Source organism: Zonotrichia albicollis, chromosome 8 (genome assembly GCF_047830755.1).
Source record: "Zonotrichia albicollis isolate bZonAlb1 chromosome 8, bZonAlb1.hap1, whole genome shotgun sequence".
Lineage (NCBI taxonomy): Eukaryota > Metazoa > Chordata > Aves > Passeriformes > Passerellidae > Zonotrichia > Zonotrichia albicollis.
In genome coordinates, this window is record NC_133826.1 from 14,959,047 (window position 1) to 14,980,728 (window position 21,682).

The following is a 21,682-nucleotide window of genomic DNA, read 5'->3' on the forward strand; positions in this document are numbered from 1 at the left end:
TTTCTTAAAAATATGTTAATACAGTGATATCCAGATAGTATTACTACTGCATTCTACTTTTATGCAACCAACCTGCTGCATTTAAAGAGACTCATAAGCCTGATGAAGTTGCTGAAATGGGATAATTTTGTAAAAAAATGCAGTTATAACTTACCTTGTCTCCTGGGTACCCCTGATCTCCTGGCTCTCCTGCAAGGCCATGTTCACCCTAAACAATATATAATTTTATACAGACATATGTGTGTGGCTTAAAATGGGGTAGTTTTCAGAAATAGACAAAGATTAATTCAATATTCACTACTTGAAACTAACACAGATCTTTGACAATGCAAGGTGCTGCACTGAAATAACTCTTCCAGGAAAGTCTAAAGACACAGACCTGGATATTATTATGTTCAGTAGTTAGTGTTCTGTTCAGAAAAAACCTTGTCTAAACTACCAGATCATGAGTCTAACACAAATCTAAAAAATAAAAATCAGAAGACCAAAGAAATCAAAAGGAAAAATGGAAAGCTTCACCAAGCACATGATGCTCAAGTTTTAATGAAGAGAGTCTGAAAGAACTGTGTATCTCCAAGATAATGAAAATATTTAAATCACCTTATCACCTTTCATTCCAGGCTGTCCCACACTCCCTGGGAAACCCTGTTAAAGTAAAGAAAACATAAATCCAATGCTTGACTATAATTTGGAAAGCAGCATATGTGGGATGATTGAATACCATACCGTGGGCCCTGGAATTCCTGATGGTCCACTCGGTCCTGCTGGCCCAATGTCTCCCTATCAAACAGCAAGAAAGGTGACTACATTTGGTGAAATGGAGTAACCTAAAGACTCTTAACAGAATGTGGCATTTTTCTGCACCACAGAGAGAAACCAAAATATTTTTAGGTTAATTTCTTAGGTAAAAGCAAAGGTATTGGTATCATAGGCCCTCCATGTTTACAGTTCCCAACATCATCAGCAGAAACACAAGAAACCAAACCTGCCTCTTCTCCTGTAGATTATAAACTCAAGAGAAGATCTCAGTGTATTAGGCAATGCCAATTAAGGAAGCTTTCTTTTGTACTGCAGCTGCATATTCAGTGGCCATCACTGCTGTCCTAGGGGTTACATAACAGCACTTCTCTGTAGGCATCAAATTTGGCTTAAAGAAATTATTCCATGATGAGTAGGGCCATAAAAAGCAGCCTTTTTAATGGTCCTTTTACTCAATTTTTTATCCATCAGTGACTTCCATGAGTTAAAAGAAAAAGAAAAAAAAGCGATGTGACTCTAAATACCACATGTGCAGAATCAAACCTATGTTCCAATGGGCATGCTAACCTTTTCTGTTCTAATGTACCTTTAAAGTCCTTACTACAGCTCTTCTTTCTGGGATTTATTTAGGCAGTTTTATGATAGGAAAAAAAAAAGTGAGTCACAAAAATTAGGAATGTTTAAAGATCAGCACAGCAATAATACTAATGAAAAAGCATGAGCTAAACATAAGACCTGACTCAGAATAGTTAAGACTATACTACAAAAGTAGAAGTCTATCTGCTTTCTGCCTATTCAAGCTTGGGTGGAAAAAAACCCAAAAGACAATGTAATATCTCTATGGCTATGCAGAAATTTAACCACACATATGAATAAAGAAATCTTTTGCCACTTGCTGAGAATGATATGGAAAAGATGAGATGGACATCTATGCACTTCCAGTTGAGCACACATTCATTATTCTCTGGAGACTCTTTAGCAATGTTAGCAACCACATTCTCTGCAGCCACCATCAGATTATGGCTCAGTGAAGCAAAAGCAAGACCAATCACTTAGTTACTGTCTTAATGGTGCTTGGTAGAGCTCCCAAGAGCATTCACTCTACATTGCTTTAGCTTTCCATGACTGCTTAAATGATGAATTCTGCCATGCTAGCTGATCAAGGGAATTGTTTACATTGCTGTCTCTGAGCTGTGCTACACATTCTAGTTCAGCAAGGCATTTATGCATTCGTGATACTGAACGTTGAAATGCACACTTATGGTAACAACAGCATTGATTGGAAAATCACAAAGGGATGCTGAGCTGGGAAATTTAGCTTACAACAGCAAGAGGAAGGAATTCCAAAACAGCTTTGCAGCATTCAGGTTCATTAAACACCTATCACAGACTCCAAATAGACCGAGTGACTTAATTACCAGCAAAGAACAGGAACTGCACAAAAATAAAACTGAACAAGTATTGAATTAGTAAGTCTGTCAGGTTTTTTAATAATTCTCCACCTGAGACAGGCTTATCACTTTGGACAAAACTTGCTAATCAATAAAACCTGCAGCTACATAAATTGTACCTTTTCCAACATTTCTAGGTGACAAGTGAAACTAAAACCAACTTGCTTTTTCCAGGCAAAAAGATAAAGAAAAGGAAGATATCAGAAAAAGAAGACTAATGTTTTCTAGTATTAAGTGGGTTTTTTAAAAGGGAAGAAAAAAATTAAAAATTAAAGACTAATTTGGGTATCTAGCGGTAAATTTTCTACAACTCTTCATCTTATTAAAACTCATGGCCTTGCTAAGTTTTGAAAGACTGACTATTCGGTCAGCCATAACTCTGAACTTGGCAACAGCTTTGTATATTGAAAATAATCATGGATGCAAGGAATTACTGGACTCAGCTTGCTGATGCTGCTCATTTTGCCATTGTTCTCATGAACAAAGACAAAAATACAACTAACTCTTGACATTGACCAGCTGGGCTGGACAAGCTACTTGAATTAATGCTCTTGGTTTCTGCCAGAAAAACATATTTAATCCCATGTACAATATCACATCTTGTAGTAGTATAGTGTGTTATTACTGACTAAGTATTCTAAAGCAAACATTGAGGGCTGTAGCTCTTTGCTCATTTTTGGATGGCCATTAGCATCTGCCTGGACAAGGGAAAGCTGAGGCCAGGGAGCACAGACCCCTTTGGAGAGCAGGGGTGGCTGAGGAACAGGGATGCTGGAGTCACCTGAAACTGCCCCAGGGTCTTGGTGAAATCCTGCTGCAGATTAAAGAGTGCAATGGTCCCTTGTAAAGAAACTCTGGAACAGAGCACAGCTCTTCCAAATATCTGACTGGGAAAGAGGAAACCAGACTAACTCATAAACTGGAACCATGAGAAAGAGTCCCACACATAAACACGAGAAGGGCACTCAAATGGAGCTCACACTCTAAACAATTGTAAACTTTGTGCTGTTCAAAAATCTAAACATGCCAAATCTAAACATTTTTTCCCCCAAGAAATAGCTCTCATTATGGTTACATTCCATCTATGTACAAGTGGCAAAAGCTTTGGACTGGTTATAGATAATTATTTTTCTATTTCACAAATTGACACAATCTCGCTGTAAGTGACTGCAACTCAGCAAGAAGGCACATGTAGCTTTGATCCTGCAAGCATTTATGCTCATGAACTCTAGGCAGGGCTAAACTGCTAAGTTTTAGTCAACATAATCAGTAACAGAATCTTTTTGGAAGTGATATATTTTTTAAAAACCTCAAGTACGTTTGTACAATTATCAAAGTCTTTGAGATTAAATTCCAAAGACAGTAATGTAAGAGAGAAAACCAAGCACAATTCTAAGCAAATTCTCAAGAGTGCAAGCTCCAGTCTCATGAGTGTGTCCATGGGTCTGAAGCACACAGAAAATCATGTTTGCATGATGAAGGCTGGAAGCTACAGAGGTTTCTTGACCAAGCTTTTGTTTTCACTATAGCAATGCCATAACAATCCTAATCAGACAGCAAAGGGATGACTTACAGGATTTTTTTTTTGTTGTTATGAACATATAATTAGGAAGAGTAACAACTGAACTCAATTGTCGTGCTTCAAAGGAAAAGTAAGATGACCATCACTGTAAAATATAAACTTATCAAGAATGTTTCAGATCTGCAGATAGCAAAAAACCCACAAAGCAATCACTGCAGACAATCATGCCTTTCTTAACTCAAGTGTAAACACTTGCTATTTCTCCCTTGTTAAGAATGTGGCCCTGTAGCCAGACATGACTGAGACAACATCAAGAATCAGAGGTCCTCTATGAGCAAATACATGAATTAAACAACATAAGGGAGTGAGACTACTCAGAAGGAAAGTCTTTCCCATCTTCTGTAGGACTCAGAGCTTCTCTGGCACAACTGATAGATACAACTAGAGTGTGCAACTCCAAAGTGAGCATCACAGCCTTATTCTACATATATTTTTTAAAAATTAATATGATATTGTAAACACGATAAAGTAATTTTTCTTAGAAATTAATTCTGCTTTGAATGTGGTAGCCATATTCAGGAACCAATGAGGACTGCTGTCGTTAAAATATTTGAGATTATCGCACCCTTCACACTGGCTTTAGTAAAATAAATGATAAACTAGCAAAGTTGGTTTCAAATAAATTTCAAATAAAAGACCTGAACACACTGGGTCAGAAACAAGCATACAAATCCACATGAAGTACAGAAGTGCTCCAGGCTGCCAACATGACAGCAGTTTTGTAGAGTGATGCTATTTAAAATCATGGCTATCTAAAACAAAAGCTGTTTAAATCCTTGAATTTTCATAATTGTTTTTATTATGTCACAAACACACAAGACAAGTGCTATAATGCAGCCATCTCAAAGTAAATAATAAAAGCATACTCACTCTTAGTCCTGGAAATCCAGGAGGACCAACACCACCAACAATTCCCTTTAAAGAAAGTTAATCTTAGATTATCTAATTTTTACCATTTAAAAAGAAATCCTAGAATTAAGATAAAAGTGACCTACAAAGCAAATCAGTTTTGACTTTTACAGTTTCCAAAGAGTGACAGCTTATCACTGTATAGAGAAATACGCTTAGTAAAATCCCTGAATTGTAGAATTAGATCACCAGATATTTGCATCATGGGAACATCTCTGCTGTTAATATAGGAATATGAAATTTTTTTACTATGATAGTGAAAGTGGAAGGAAGAAAAATCAACTTTTTAAGGGTGAAAAACAAATTTATTAAGATTGTCTAGAAAAATAAATAAGAACACCATCTCAGTTAAACTGAGAAGAGGCTAAAACACTGCTGAAAAGAGTTGCTAAGTCTCTTTGTCCTGTGTGAAACAGACATTGCAGTTCTCCAGGTCTCCATGTCCCATGCAAGCTGTGCCAGCACCTGGGACCTGCTCCTCAGTGGGTAACATTCACAGGGCCCACTGCAGCCTGCTGGCACCCATGGGGAAGGGGAAGTTTTATGAAAGCAAAGCTAAGCCCATTCTGAACTTGTCCAACTGGTCATGGCTGCTGGACATGGCCCAGGGGACACCTTGGTGCTCTCCTCCCTCCTCTGGTGCCTTCACACTTTTCCCAACCTGCTCTAAACTATCCCCAGGGGAAGCTGAATGCTCCAGCAACATCCTCCAAGGCAGACTGACATCCGCAGAGAATGGAGAGGGTGCTGTGGAAATGAAGGCTGGCATTAGCCAGTTAAGCAGAAGAAATCAGGCATGGAGACAAATGCCATTAGTGTTAAGTCAGCACATGGGAAGAAATGTCTTCCCTTCATGTTCCTGTTGCCACAGGCCTCCCAGGCAGCCCCTGGTCTCCAGTGCCAGCTCCCAGAGAGGCTCTGTAAATATGCCCTCAGCACTGCAGACCCTGCAGCTGCAGCACTGGCCCCTTGCCTGAACAAGCCCTGCAGGGCGAGCCTGGGGAGGAGGGGAGAGGGGCTGCTGCCTGTCAAAGAAGGCAGAAAGATCAGCAGCTGTCTTGGCAGATTAGATGGAACTTGTTTGCAAATGCTTGCAGTGAAATGGGCTGCTTTGTAATGGGCAAGGCTGTAATTTCAGATCCAGGCTTTCTGAGCTTGTTTCTATTAAAGCACTGTTCTGCAGATCTGGTGGAAAGACAATATCTGCTTTATCAGGAATGGAGGGAGACTTGGGAATACAAGGAGGGGAAGGAAGAACTCACCTTTTAATATCATTTGCAAAGCAGCTGGTGACACTCAAGCCCTCAGTGGGTTTTCAAGATGAAAACCATACTGATATCACCTGACATTCCAACAAGGGAAGCTTTGCCTTAGGGACCAGAAATGCAGAAGAAATTTTTCCTGTGTTCCAAAATGTTGACACCAAACATTGATAATCCACCAGCAAAATTCATGTAAACTTTCTAAAATAAGTTTTTAAGATGGGTGTTAAGGCAGACCTTCAAAAAATAAAGAAACTCTGCCTGGTTGATGACACTGTTCCACATCAGAAACATCTTTAGAAGCAAACTGATAGCAGCTTCCAAAGGAGCACCCAACAATACCAAATGATTTAAATCAGCTGCTCTTTTCCCCAGCACTTATTGCTGTTCTCTTGCCCAAAGCCTTTCAATGGTTTCTGACACCAAAGGAAACCTGAGTTTGGAGTCTGCAGTCAGAGTTTCCTACAAATGGAGCAAGAGAGCAAAGCTCCTCTTAGGGCAGCCTGTGGAGTGCCGTGAGCGTGGCACAGGCTGGGCAGCACACTGCAAGGGCACACACTGCCAGGGACAAAGCTGTTATCACACTGATTACTATGCACTAAAGGACAGGCTAGCACAACTGTGCTCAGTACCAGCTCAAAGGATGAAATCAACTATCAAATGCACAAGTACACAAAAGCTGGGGTTCTACATGCAGGCCAAATCCTATTTTGTTAAGGTGATCTTAGAATAATAGTTTAAACAACAACACTAAGTCATCTAATGCAAGAACTTTGGAAGACAGAACATCACTCATGCAATGAGCACAGCAAGAGATCTGATTCTCAAAGTAGTCAGCACATGCTGCATTGGAAAATGTGTTCTCTTTGCAGCTTTCTGAATATTTGCTTCCTCTTTTTTATACTTATAATAGTTTCCTAGTAATTGCCATGGGAAATTTAAAAGTTCAAATTTTCCTGTGGCTTTCAAGACATTTCTTTAGAAGCAAAGTCTCCTTTAATTTTGGAAGGGAGTTAACACTGAGTTTTACAAATTTTATCATGTTAATCAACACACAATTCAATACTTACAGGACTTCCATCTGGACCAGGGGGGCCTCTATTTCCAAAGTCACCTGGAAAACCCTAAAGCAGAATAGAAAATACCTGTTCTTCATTATTCAAGACATGAAAGGTGGTCTGAACACTGAGTCCCTATAGATTTGCAGAATTAAGTCATCATAAATAGATTGAGGGAGTGTGATGGAGGAATGGGAAAAGCAGTAAGTTTCAGCTACACAGTTCAAATGAACAGAACAGGGATATTTGTTTGCCTCTTAAAGTCATAAAGCCAAAATTATAAAACTATACACAATGCAAACACATGGAAAAAGCAAACAATTGAATTACTTTCAGAGCAATATTAAACAAGTATTACTTGAATTGTTTTCTTGGAGCCTGTTTTCCTATTTCTTAACTCTTTTTTTTTTCCTGCTTGCTTCAACATTCACTAAAACATTTGTCCTTTCCTTAACTCATCCCCAAATACTAATGGTTAGCATCTCAGTATGAGATCTCCTATTCATTAGAAATCCGAATTCTCATCTAACTGATGAGAATCCCTGAGTCTGCATCTAGACACCGAAACAGTAACTCAAGACATAGTAAAGTCTCATTTATTTTATGAACGTTTTGACTTCAGAGACTAGATTATCAGAACAGGAAAGAAATCTGATTTGCCAAGTCAAGCATTGAAGCTTAAAACAGAATTTCCATTTCTTGCTTCAGAAAGAAAATGGAATGGAATTCCACCACTTTACTGGCTCTAATCTTCCATCCTTCCTGTCAGAGTTTTGAAAATTGCTTTACTTCTTTCAGATGTTGCTCGCTGCAGAAGCATTTAAGTTGCCGGGGGAAAAGTTATTTCATTTTTGTTTGGGTTTTTAGCGGGGGGTAAGGGTAGAATCTCATCCTTAACAATAAAATAAAATAACACAAAAATATGCAAAATGCTCTTTGTGCTTTCAGTGTTTCAGTATCTTTTCCCCCCTCCATGTGTGCCAGGAACAGCACTTGGAGGCATTAACCTTTCCCCTCAGTGAGACCATGTTCAAACCTGCTGCAGCTCCAAGCTACAGCTCATTTGGCCTTTTAAAGCTGCTTTGTTCAGAGGGCATCCACACAGCTGCCCAGCCCAGCACTGGCTGCAGCAGTGCCTTTCCTCAGTGAGTTGGGGGATGTACATCACCATAAAACAGCATTCCAACAGTAGTCAGGAAGACAATGTAAAACTGTGTCAAGGAGATGGAAAAACCATATTGTAAATCAGAGTAGTTGATAGTAGTTAAGCCATATTTAGCTTTAGTAACAAGCCAAACTTATAAAAAGGAAGGCAACATTTTCTGCATATATATATACACACATGCACACTGCCAAAATATGTTGAAACAACTGAACAGCTATAAATTCTCATCACCATTAATGATAATGTGAAGTAATCTGAGACAGCCTTCTGTATCATCTTTTGGGCTGATTTTAGGTGGAGATTTTTTCTGCTTTCTCCTGTTAATTCAGAAAAGCTAAACACAGGAATTTCTCTCACTACTATGAATTTTTTGTTCAGCATCTGATCACAGAACTCACAAATAAGAATCTATAGCTGTTAGACCTGATCATACAGGTCCTCAAATTTTTGCCACCTTATAATTTAAAAAGTAGAGGGTCTTAGGAATGGTCAATAAAGCAGATTTAACTGATTCTGAAGAGGTTGTACACCATTGGCCTTTTTTTTTCCCAGCTGTGAAAATGTGTGTAAAATTTTACATATGTAAAATGGATATTTGAGAGTGACTGTTGCTAAAGGTGACCTAAGTGAACTAAGAGGATGAAGCCAAAGATTAATTTATGACCCTTTCCTAAACAGCATATTTGGGTTGTACTGCCTGCCATTGGTAGATGTTGGAAGAGGCAGAATTGTCATAACACATGTAGATTTTTTCAAACTGCAAATGAGGCCTCAAAGGGGACATGAAGGATGCTGGGACAGTTTTACCAACCACACTGAATCACAAATGATACAGCACAATCCCAGGACACCAAGGGTTACAGAAATGACAGATCACCCACAGTCATTATTATCACATTCTCAACAGCTTGTGTTTTTGAACTGATACTGAAAAATCTATCTTAGTAAGTAGAAAAATGAAAGCAAAATGAACAGTCCCAAAAGTATAAAACTGGAAGCAATATAATAAAACTACTGTGCAACAACTGTTTTATTTAATCAATATTATCGTTTAACATTATTACTAAGCATACAAAGGACGATTATTCATAACTTTAATATAAAACAGAACCTGAACTGTTTTTACAGTTACAGTGGACTTGATTACTGAATTCTTGGTAAAATTTACAAGGTGTGTTCTGACTCATTGACAACTGGTTTTAACTAATCACAGATAGAAAAAAAACTATGTAAAAATCTTCCCCCAAATAAAAGCAAAATGCATCATGCTAACAGGACAGAAAATGAATTAGAAATACTGCAGAGCTAGCCAACAGAAAGAAATTGAACACATATAATTCTACCATGAAATATTTTCTTTAAATGATATTGTATGCAAAACAAATATAAAATTAAAACAAATCCTCAGTCTACAGATTCAGGCAATTGAATATTTTTTTCCACTTCAAATATGCCATAAATATTACAAATATGAACAACTGTTCATCAAACCTACTAAGTAGCAGCATTTTGTCAATTAAAAGTGTTTACAATCCCTTGTATGACCCACTTCTATACTTAAAAAATGCTTTCCAAAAATGAGATTATACTTCTGATTTCATGTCTTTCAAAAAACCCTGCCAGTCAGACAGGGGTTTTATTTTCTCAAGTATTATTAGGGACAGTTTTGTCCAAAAAAATAAGTTTTACCCTAGAACAAAAGGTGAGGATCCTGGCTTCAGGCACTGTAGAATTCCCATGCCAAATTTCTTTTAGTGACAGTGCCCTACGCCAAAGCATTGTTAACTCTAGGGCACTGTGCCAAAACCTTTGTCATTACAGCTATCTCAGTTTTGGGGGTTAAAATAACATGTCTCCTCTAGGCTTGTGATCCAGCTAAGTGCTTCAAGCCAGGTTCCCATGTGATTTCTCTCCTGGCTGGTCTCACATTAGTAGCCTTTAGTCAAATAAGTACTTTATAGATCATAGATAGGAATTGGAATGAATCTTGGGATTGAGGGAATTAATGACATTACAAAGAAATCAGTACTAAATGAAAGTAATCACAGACATCCTGCAGCGGTGCTCTGCCACCTATGTGAATCCTCTCTGAGCAGATTTATGCAAGCAAAAGTCCTTACAGAACATAGTCTGGTACTGACAGAAGCTCTGCTCTTACTGTAAATGGAAAATAACTGCTGACCACAGCACCAACAGACTGCTATGGACTGGGACAAATCCTACATGAACTGCTGCATTGGCAGGCAGAAGTGTCACTGAAACCTGCCACAGAGACTGATGGCAGATGGCAAAATGTGCTCCAGTGTACACTGCTGTCATCTCAACTTCCAATTCACACTGAACACCAGCCTTTGATTCCCATCCAGGTTCTTCTCCTCTTTAAATGCTGCCTGTGCCTCAGGGGCACAAGACACTGCCAACTTCTGCAAGGGACTGATGGCACAGGGCCCTGCTCACCCAACACTCAGATGCAGAGAGCAGCATTTCACCCAGATTACATGCAAACTGCAATATGGTCTCATGGCAGCTCCAGAAAAAGCAGTCTATAGACCTAATGTAATTTTGCTTGCCTTTCTTTATATCAAAGCAATTCTTGTAGGCTAGTGACTTTTTTGGCTGATCACACAGAAAACAAAACACAATTAAAGAATCCTCTACAACTTCCATAGCATAGGTCAAGTATGATGATCATCATACTACTGCTGGACAAATTTGTTCAACATGGTAGATGAAAATCATCTGAACTGCTGAGCACAACTGACTGCACAGCTGGAGAGCCCTATGGTGTTTTCCAATCTCAAACCACAAGAAAGTTAAAACTGGAAACTCCTGGATAGCTTCAAAGACCTAAAATAATATGGTTGCAACAGAAAACAAAACATTTGACATGGAAGACACACCACAGGAAATATGTAAACCTGATAATGGGTACTTGGCAGATTTGTGTTTATTCTCAGCTGTAGAAATACATGTTAAGAAGAGGACAACTTTAATTTACTACAGTCCAGAAATATCAGACATTAGAAGCTGATTTTCATCCAAGCCAACATCAGACTTATGAAGCTTGCATCATATCTGCACCTCATGCTAACACCAATTTTACACAATATATTTGTGTGTTTCTGTCACCTTCTAATCCTCCTCCTAGCTGATATCAGTAACCTGCCACAAAGCTCACAGTGCTGTCTTCCACACTTTAGTGCTAATAATCTGCACACAATCTGCAGTTCTGAAAAGTACTAACTGAAAGTGATAGAAAGTTATTTATGGACAAAAATAAAACTAACATTTTTTTCAGCTGATTAAAGCTACAGAGTTAATTCCAGGTGGATTTACACTGGCAGCAGGAATTGTAACAAGTATTAGAATCTTTACCTGTCTCCCTTTAGGACCTCTTTTTCCACGGAGGCCTGGGATACCCTAAGAAAGAAATAACACTTCATAAATAGGTTTCTTCAATACTTAAATTCAAGTAATTAAACCTGCATTTGATCGGAAAAAAACACAGTGAGAGGAGAACCATTAAAAAAAATTACAAAAAGTATTTGAGCAAAGTGTCTCACAGCCAATGTCCTGGAGCAGAAAGACAAACTTTGTCTGTCTTTCCTGTGGCAATAGCAGAACAATTGTGAAAAAGGGCCTTGTCCTGCTTCCATCACACTACATGCCCAGACAGCCTGCTGGCTCAAGTGCAATAAGAAAAGGCTCAAGCAGAGTGATAGAGATTAACATTTCCATGGCTGGTTCTACTGCAAAGATCATCCAACGAGAGACAAATATTAGTTATTGTCCAAAAGAAATTGCTTACATGAAAAGTATTCATTCACACTTTGCTGAAGAAAAAAAAAATAACCCTAATCCTTGCAGCTGTCGATTAAAGTAAAACAATATATTGCAGCTGCTCCCCATTTTACTTTAGCACCAAGGCATTTCATTGACTAGACAAATTTGGTATGTCCTATTCATCTTATTTTCTCCAAATCAGTTTTGCTTTTAACAAAAAAAAACCAAAGAACAAATGAATGGTTAAACCTTGTACATTTCCCCCCATTCTAACATGTGTTACATTACCACACAAACATCAACATTTCATTAACGTTCCATTAGGCCTACCCTTTCTCCTTCAGGTCCTGGTTGTCCTGCCATACCTGGAGGTCCAATGAAACCCTAAAAATGTAAGAAAAGTGCTTGATTTCAAGGCTGCTTGTCCCTCAGTACTGGCCAGCTAGGGTTCAAGACACAAGGATTAAATTCAGGCTCATTTGAAACTACCAGTGAAGCTCTAGAAATTTAAATGTGACTAGGATTTAATTTCTTGGAGGTTGATCTTTTTTTTTAATTATGGAAGATGGTACCTACCTTGTCATCCAGACCTAAGGGAATAAGGAAAACAAAGGCACCTCTACTTTCTACAGTTACTTAAAACAGCTGAGAAGCAGAGCACAGTTTGATTACAGGAATACTTGAAACCTAAAGCTCTGAAGATACTTCACATCTTGTTGCTATACACCTCCATGGTACAGGAGTATATGTCAAGAGGGCTGTGTCATCATTTTACTGTAAATTACTTTTAGAATTCATACACAATATTTAGCCTTAAGGTGTTTGCCCCTAAAATTACTCATGCATTGCCCACTTTTAGCTTTGTGTAAACAGAGAAGCAGGAACTTTTGGGGAAGTGACTGGGATCACTTATGTCTTGTTCATTGAAGGGAGAACAAGACAAAATGCAGATGAGAATGTGAGCAAAAATAAACTGAAGAAACATAAAGGAAGCAATCCCTGAGGGTGCAATATCTGTTGGCACTTGATCCTGCCAAACTAATTTTCCCATCACTGTAATCAAAAGTGGCATAAATAAAAAAAAAAAAATTCCAAAACCCCCAGAAATGTGTTTGAGAAGGTGCTGAAGGTAAAGGCTTCTAGTAACTATACTAAAAAACCAAAACGAAAGTAACTCTTGCGACACAGTAAGATGATATTAATTGACACTTGAGAACACCATACACTGCTGAGCAACCTGTACATGAGCTGAAGGCCTGAAAACACCCACCAAAAGCCTCCTTCCAATCCCAGATGCAACCAGCAACATAAAGGTTTCTGGAAACCTGTGCCTTCTGCTTTATGGTGAGAGTCAGTCTGAAGAAACTGACTTGTGTAGGCATGCTCATGTGCCTATTCAAAGAAAACTAAATTACGCAGCACCCAGCCAAAAAAACCAAACCAGAACAAAAACCAACAAAACCACAACCCTCAGAAAAACCCAAACCACCAAGAAAGAGCATGATAAAAGGCAGAGAGAGAAAACCTCAAACCAGCCAGGAATAAAAACCAATCTATTTTGCTTCCAAGAATAATTAACCAAAACCAAACCTTGAATGTATGCAGCATTAAAAACCTTCAGTGCCTGGGATGCATATAACTATGACTACATCATTCTAAAATCTCAAGATCCCTTTCATGGTTTTTATGTGACAAGACTGTTTCCCTTTATCTACTTCTGTAGTTGTTACAGATTGCAAATGTCAGATCTGTCTCCCTTCTTGACAGCCTCCATTATGGAAATAATGCTTCAGGCCTGAAACATCCACTCAGCCCTCACACATGGCTTTCTTTTCTCTCCTGCAAGCAAGAGGAAGGGCAACAATGGAAAACTGCTCTGTGCTGCTCACCATGGAAAAAAATGAACTCTTGCACATATTTTGAAAGAAACTCTGGGTTTTCTCATTTGTAGGTTCTATAAAGGCAGTGTGGTTCTGCATGCATACCCTGGCACAGCCGAATTAAATTCCTCACCCCCTTTCTTATCTAATGTATGGGTAAAAACTACACATGGATATCAAAATGCTTAAGATGCTTACTTACTCTGACTCCTTTAGGACCTGGGTTACCTTCTGGTCCAGCGAGGCCCTGTGACAAAAAGAGAGAGTTGTAATTCATTTTAAACAACCAGATATGCTCCATGTAAAAGAACTGTAACAGAACTTGGTAACTGTGAACAGGCAACACATTCTTGAAATTTTTAAGATTGAAGAAGGTGTCATCAAGTAGTCCCCTGGGACCATGTTCATAAAGGTCTCCCATTAGTGCATGGCTGAAACACAGATCATGACTGAAACTTCCATTACATTAAAATTATTTCTTCTGAGAGAAATTTCTTTTCCAGACACAGTGATCAGGCATTAGAGTGACATAATGTCACAGGATTTTTTATGAGCTTTTGTATTTGGATGCATTTCAATTACGTTCAAGCTAGCATCAGAATTGCATATGTGGTCCCAATGCTCTGAACATTTTATGTGATTGAACACAAAAAATGTTATCATCCATTACTCCATAAAATATTATAACAGAACTTGGAAATATATAGCCACTAGAAACTTAATTCAACGAAACACTGTAGTATTGGTGAAATTCACCCTTTAAGCAGATAGAAAACCACCAAGTTGTTGTCAATTGGCTCACAGACCTTTACACAAGGAAGATGCTGAGCATTTCTATTTTTTATCTTATTTGTATTACTGTACTGAGGTATCTGTTACTTTAAACATAAATCAATATTTGTATAAAGTACTTCTATTTAAAGAAAGCTGCTTTCTGCCTTTATTCCTAAAATACCTGAAATGGCAAAACCCCAAACTTTTAATGTTCCCCTTCCCTAATGGACTGAAGAAATAGATTCAGCAGTGAAATAAACACATTGGTGAAAAATCAGGAGGAACAGGTAGTCTCCTACTGCCTCTAGACTTGAAATACAAAGAAGATAAACCACACAGAACCACATGAGTTTTATGAAGGGAGTGCAAAGTATTCAGACATTCAGTTCTTTGGTAATGACATTTATAAACTTCAGAAAGGAACAGCATTACTGCATCTAACACATCCAAGTTTAAAAGGCATGACACTCAACATTCCCTCCAAGGCACTACCAGAGAAAGAGGTTTGTTTCAAAGAAAAAAGACAGGATGTAAACAAATATAGTTTTACAATTAGTAGTTTCAAAAGAGTTAGATATGGTACTTTTGAAAAGAATAAATGAGAAAAACAAAAATGAAAACGCAAAGGCATTTGAATAGTTACTGCACCTGCCTGCCAGGGTAACCAACTGCCCCAATACTGCCAGCCATTCCTTGAATTCCCTAAGTGGAAAAGGAAGAAAGAAAAGGAAAATAAACAACAAACATGTTTAATGTCATGGTTTGGGGTCTGTTCTATCATTTCTCTTTCAACATCTAGTCGCATGACGCAGCTTAAGCACATGGAAAAATTACTCTTTAAGCAACAGAGCACCCAAAAATTGACTCATCATACATAAGTAACTCTGCCAATTTCAGTCACATATCCTTTAAAAACTATCTGAGATTTTGTGAAATACAACAGTGGACACATTATTTTCATAATTCAAAAATAATTCAGGAGGGCTATAGGAGGCAATGAGGTAATTGCACTGGTCCTAGATGTATTTGAAACAATTACATTAAACTTTCCATTGAAGAATCCTCGTGTCCTTACAAAGCCAATTTGTGTGTTCTTTCTTCCAGAATCAGGTCAGTATAGCACTGGATAAATCATGAATGCATACAATTCTCTCCACCTTCTTCTTCTTCTGATGTAAAGAATCAACTTGTTTTTCCCTCACTAGTTATCTCTATCTCACTGATATATTACAGTCATCACAGAAAACATCCTGTGAGACTGTAATTAGAACATCACCACTCATTCAGTGAAGGTTTGGGCATAATACCCAGGAAAGCCATGAATGATGTCCTTGAGTTTTCATCTCCTTTCAGGTGTTTACCATCAGTTATCACCACCATTTCCTTTTCAGTAAGATCCAAAAGGAGATTCCTTCCATCTACTCTGCTGTTAGGAGCATCATAAATGCTAACAAGAGACATTAGCAATTGGATGTCTTTGAAATCACATTCAGATTTCTTCCTGATAAGACATGGCAGTTTAAAAAAGTGCTGAATAACTACTTCATTTCCTACATGCTAGGAGATGTAAAAGGCATAAGTAGAGGTTTGAAATGTGCCTCTTACAAGAATTCACATCGACATCTTTCCAGTTGGTGTGGTACTGAAAAAACAATCTGGATAAGCTTTTCCATTTCATTTAGACTACTTTTTTACCACACTGATCTCAACACAGTCTGAATTCTTGCTCAAAACTTGTCCAATATTTCCTTAAGCAGTTTACAAAGCTTGCTTATATTGAACACTTCTAATGGATTGCACATTCTCCTATCCTAATGGTTCATCTGCAGAGCACAGAGCTCTGTGCTTGCATCCCTTACCTGCTCACCCCGTAGCCCTTGCAGTCCTGGGTAACCCTTAAGACCCTGCAGGTAGAGAAAGAAATCTGTGATAAATACAATTAAACAAAATAGACCTTCTTTTTCTACTCTATTCTCTTTTCATCAAAGAAAAAAATCCAGATTTTTCTGCCTGCAGAGTTAGTATGGTTTACATTTAGCAGCTCATATGAAAACTGAGCTAGAGAAAAGAAGTAAGAAAACTTGGCAGTTTAGACAATTTCAAGACATCTGTATGCTTAAAGGCAGTTTCAGACTTGTGCTCTTTTAAACAAATGAGTATTTCCATTTTACTGCTGCCCTTTGTGCTTTACCAGAATTTCTAGGTATTTGTAATTAAAACCTAGCACAACATTGGCAACTACAGAAGTGTGCCAGCAAGTTCCTGTAACCTGTAAAAATCAGTAGGTAAAGTGTTATGACTAATGCTACAACCATCAGCTACAGAGAGAAAGTAAGTGCAGCAAATAAAGGACGAGCCCTCACAATGCTGATTTTTGAAAAAATGTTTCATCAGAAAACAGCTTTGTTTTATTTTTCCTTAGTAGCTCCATTCTATCTTGTTTGCTGATCTTTATTCCACAACTAAGACTTCACCTAGCAACTCAGCCCAAATATCCCAAGGAATGGAAATTCTACTTTTCTCTTACAGGACTGGAGTTTCCTTCTGCTCAAGGAAAATAGGAGTCTGTAGAAGAAGCACTGGGAGACACTCAGTAGCATAAAGCTGACACTTAACAGAATAATGCTGATCTTACCATAGGTATACTGCTTTTGAAATTTGCTGATCAGCCTTACCCTTACATGATGCCAAAGTAAAGATAAAATGAAATACGGAGCCCTTCTCAGGTTGAAACCAAGCTTTTTCCTTCCACATTTCTTACCATGCTCTACTTCAGTATGCAAATTTTATCAGGATTTTATAGACCCAGATTCTCACGATTTACTGTCACACACAGATTGGGAGTAAACCAGAGCAAAAATTGTAGCCAATCTTGGTACAGCTCTTTCCCAGAGCCATTGCAAAGCACCTGTACCCCAGAGCACTGCAGAGGCTCTCAGGTACTGCCATGGACTCAGGCAATGCCCTGCCCAGGAGTGATGTCCTTTGGTGCCAACCCCCCCAAGTGCCCTGGCTGCAGGGGCAGCTACTGGCCTCTCTGTACAGCCAAGTCAGTCTAGGGGAGAGGGGAGCCTTCTTCCCTATGAGGTCTCCAGACTGATAGAAGGAAAGTTTTGACTGCTGATTTAAAAATGAAAAAAGAATTTAAAAAAATATGGGGCACCATTAAGTCATATGTAAGACTTTTTAAATCTTTTTTCTTACCTGGATGAGAAAGAATGTTGGAAATATGCTATTTATTCAAAAAATATCTTGTATATAAAAAAATAACATTATATAATATCATTATGTTATATACAATAATTAAATGTGATAATTTCATAGTAACTAACAATATATTTTTATTTTCTGTAATTATAGAATTTCTTTAATGATATTTTAATTTAATATATATCAGTATAAAATAATTTATCAGCAGTGCTGGAGTACAAAGCAAAAAGGATGTATTTGATTCTTCTGCAGTTTCTTTCATATGGCTGTGATTTACATCCTGAATTGCTGTAAGGGGAGATTTTGCACAGTAGACAGAGTGCCAATAACAAGCCTAAAGTTCTTCTACCACCTATAGAGCATCAGACACACATTTGGTGGGCATTGATTTGAGCCAGGATGAGTCACATGGAAATGGAAACAGAACCTTACCTTCTGACCTTTGATCCCAGGTGGGCCTGGAAAGCCCATGGGGCCTGGATCACCCTGTAGAACAAAAACATCCAGAATCAATATGTTTCACTGGAACATGACTTAGGGTTATAAACATACAGTGCTTAAGATCTTCTCTGCACTCTTGGCTATTTGGCATGGAGAACTAGCTGATGTTGTCTGATTTTATTACTTTTTTAGAGGAAGAAAATGGAAAAGGCAGCAGTTCCTCAACTGCAACCACTGGGTGCAGCATGTCTGCTCCTGCAACATGGCTGGAACAGACCTGGTTCACAACCTCACGTTTACTTTCAGCCAACAACAGGAGTGAAGAAGCCATACCGCTCTTGAGGCAACACTGCTCAGAAACAAGTGGTTTCCCCTCAAATTAATAAATACATATAACCACTAGTGTGTATTGTTTGTTTTAATGTTATGCCAACAATCAGCAGCCAAGAGCCAGAACACCTCTATGGGGTGTGCTGTGCAAAACCTGCATAAATCTGATCTCTGTGAAAGACAACTTGAGAGGTGCATATGGACAGAGACTGTGGGGAACACTGCTGCTCTCTTCAGGTTCTTTAAACTTCACAATCACATGATGGTATATGGCAATAAGAATCAGAGCATCTCAAATGCTGGGGAGATGGAAAAAAGACACAAATTTTCAGGGGAAGGGAGGAAGGTTTTTTCAGCTCTTATTCTTGCTCAGAACTGAAAGTGAAGAGATTGACTCTTACATTATTAGTGCCTGAATTCAAACCCAGTAAGTCAAGGAATGCATCCTGGAAGTGAATTACTGTCCAAGTAAATGCAAGTCTATTAATTAGAGTGAGCAAATTAAGAACACAAAATAATGAGAACTATAAAAATGCATATCAATCCCACAATTTTGGATTGTAGATGCACTCTACATGTATTTAGGGATAGTCATACAAATGTGGGCTTTAGACTGCTCTGTGGCTGCTTGGGTTCATGCCAAAGAACATAGCTTGAGTTTCAGGCAGCCATGTACAGCTCACCACACTATGATCTGATTGCCAAAAACCCAGTTAGATGAAAATATTTCTATTGAAGTTGCACTTCAGTTTCTCATCAGTGCATCAACTTATATTTCTGTATTTTTTCTCAGCAGCCCTTGAACGTTGACAACATATATTTGCGAATTTTAGGGTTTGACAGCATGGATGCACTATAAATAAGTTATGTACACATCAGCAGTTAGTAAACCATAGCTATTTCCTAATGTTTTTTCACAACAGAGAGTATCCTCAAATCTTACAGTGCTTCCTACTTAGCACAAACATTCCAAAATAGATCTACCAGTAAATGCTCATAAAAGAACTCAGCATAAATGTAAGATATTCTTAAACTAGCATATTAAAAATATTCAATTATATTTTAAGTGTTATCACATTACTGTGTATGATACTTTAGTGTCAATCTCAAATGAAACAATCACAAGCTTTCAAGCCTACAATTTCTATGAAGAATGGAATATCTGAATATTTATACTCAAATATTTGGGCAGAGAAAGTAACAACTAGTTTAGCTAAAGTTTCTTAGGAGGCAGTAGCAGGAACGTGTGCACTTGTCATCACCAAATTGTTTTACACAACTTTCTGGAATAATGCAAGGTACTAAGGAAAACTGGAATCTGTACTTTGTTATATCAGCGTGAATCTAATCAATTTCATTGGTCTGAAGTCCTTACATTTTATTTTTATAAATTAAATCAAATACATAATTTAAGTTTCAACTTTTAATATATTTTTAAATTTTCCTTGAATTCATTATGCCACCTGTGTCTACAGTGGTCAGTCTAACATAATTAACTGCTAAAATACACCAGTGTTAAAATAAATACAAAACATTTTTCTGTTATCATTTATCTGAATAATAAATGAGACTTCACAGAAGAATGGGACAGACAAAACATTTTTCTACAATTAAGAAAATAATACCTTTTCTCCACGTTTTGCCCGTCCTGGAGAGAATCCTGGGTCTCCTTTAGGGCCCTGTCACAGAGAAATTAAGCTCAATAATACTATCAGAAGAGGATTCTAATAATATATGCTAAAACAACAATTCTCAACTGTTACAGCAAGAGCAGAAAAAATGTAAATGTGCTTTCTACTATAGATATTTTTCTCATAACTTTTTCAGTAAAGAACTAGGAAAAAAATAAAATAGTGCAGGTTCACACTGAAATGAGATTTACATTTTTCAAATTTTGTAAAGTCACAAAACTTTGAAAAGCAGATTTTTTGATCAATCTAAGCAGGATTAGAGCAGATGCTCCAGCCAAATTGCTCTGCCCCTGTGTCCATCACTTCAGGGAAATGTGCAGGGTTATCAGGCTGTGTTACTGCATGAACCATTACCTTGTACAGGTTTCCTCAGGCTCAGCCTTCCCACAGTGCCAGAATCCACAAAATAGATTTTCTTAACTAATCTATTTTCCAAAGAGCCAGGAATAAAGCCAAACCTCATGGATACCTTTACATTACTTTAAAAACACCCCCAGTTGTTTCTCAGGAATTAAATGTTGAGAGATTGGCCATTGCTTGGAACTGGTGGTCCTCACTCAGGGCTGGGCACTTTGCTGCAAGGATATTGATGCTGTGCCAGGTTTCAGAAGCAAATGCAGAAAGGATCCTTTGGCACAGGAGGGAAACATTCATGCATCGTAAGGACAGAATAAAATTCTGGCTTCATTTACTGCTAGAAAATTCTTGCAGCTAATCTGCATTGTTTTAATATCAAACAAGAGTGTTTGTTTCAGTGTGGTCAGCTGGTTCTTCATAGACAAAACTTCAGGAGCATCTGGTTAATTTTCATTTAGAGAAAACCACTTCAGAATGTGCTTGTATTGAAAGGATAATTTATAATCTAACAGAAATTAAAGAGCTCATTAAGCACCTAGTAATATGTATGTTTTGATATTTAAATAAAATATATATAGGTACATACACATATGTACAATTCCTTCTATTCTTAAACTAATGGATAGAGCTACAGAACTGATCAAAATTATCATCCAGTGGAGGGAGAAAATAAATTATAAAACAAAGCCTAGGAGTAAGTGGCTACAATTATTTCCCTAGAAATGCATTTTATTACATAGCCAGCATAAATACAGTAAAAATTAATTCTGAATCTTTAACTGTCCCTATAGAACTAGATACAAACAAAAACACACACAAAAACCAGAATCACTAGGTTTTACAGCACTTAGCACTGAAAGCTTTAATAAATTTCTTTTTATGTCCTCAAGCAGATTTTAGCACCTGTCATGACATGTCAGATTCCTGCAATTAGGAATCATACTAAACAAATCACGGTGCTGCCTTTTTCCCAACAGATCTATCAAATTGTTCAAACTAAATATGAGTTGAAGGCATTCTGCAACTGCAC

The 21,682-nt window shown here is 37.8% G+C and overlaps 1 protein-coding gene across 4 annotated transcripts in view; it reads right to left on the minus strand.

Annotated features, from left to right (window-relative positions):
* Positions 1–21,682, minus strand: part of COL24A1 (collagen type XXIV alpha 1 chain) — a 119,118-nt gene that overhangs the window by 73,785 nt on the left and 23,651 nt on the right. For all 4 annotated transcript variants that reach the window (XR_012581303.1, XM_074546065.1, XM_074546066.1 and 1 more), the window contains 12 exons: positions 20,230–20,283; positions 18,266–18,319; positions 16,483–16,527; positions 15,272–15,325; positions 14,052–14,096; positions 12,300–12,353; positions 11,562–11,606; positions 7,034–7,087; positions 4,663–4,707; positions 727–780; positions 601–645; positions 155–208 (listed from right to left, as the gene is read on the minus strand). Coding sequence is in view for 3 of the 4 variants with exons in the window: in XM_074546065.1 (XP_074402166.1) it covers positions 155–208; positions 601–645; positions 727–780; positions 4,663–4,707; positions 7,034–7,087; positions 11,562–11,606; positions 12,300–12,353; positions 14,052–14,096; positions 15,272–15,325; positions 16,483–16,527; positions 18,266–18,319; positions 20,230–20,283 (603 nt within the window). In the remaining variant the exon portion in view is untranslated. The remainder of the gene's footprint in view (positions 1–154; positions 209–600; positions 646–726; positions 781–4,662; positions 4,708–7,033; positions 7,088–11,561; positions 11,607–12,299; positions 12,354–14,051; positions 14,097–15,271; positions 15,326–16,482; positions 16,528–18,265; positions 18,320–20,229; positions 20,284–21,682) is intronic.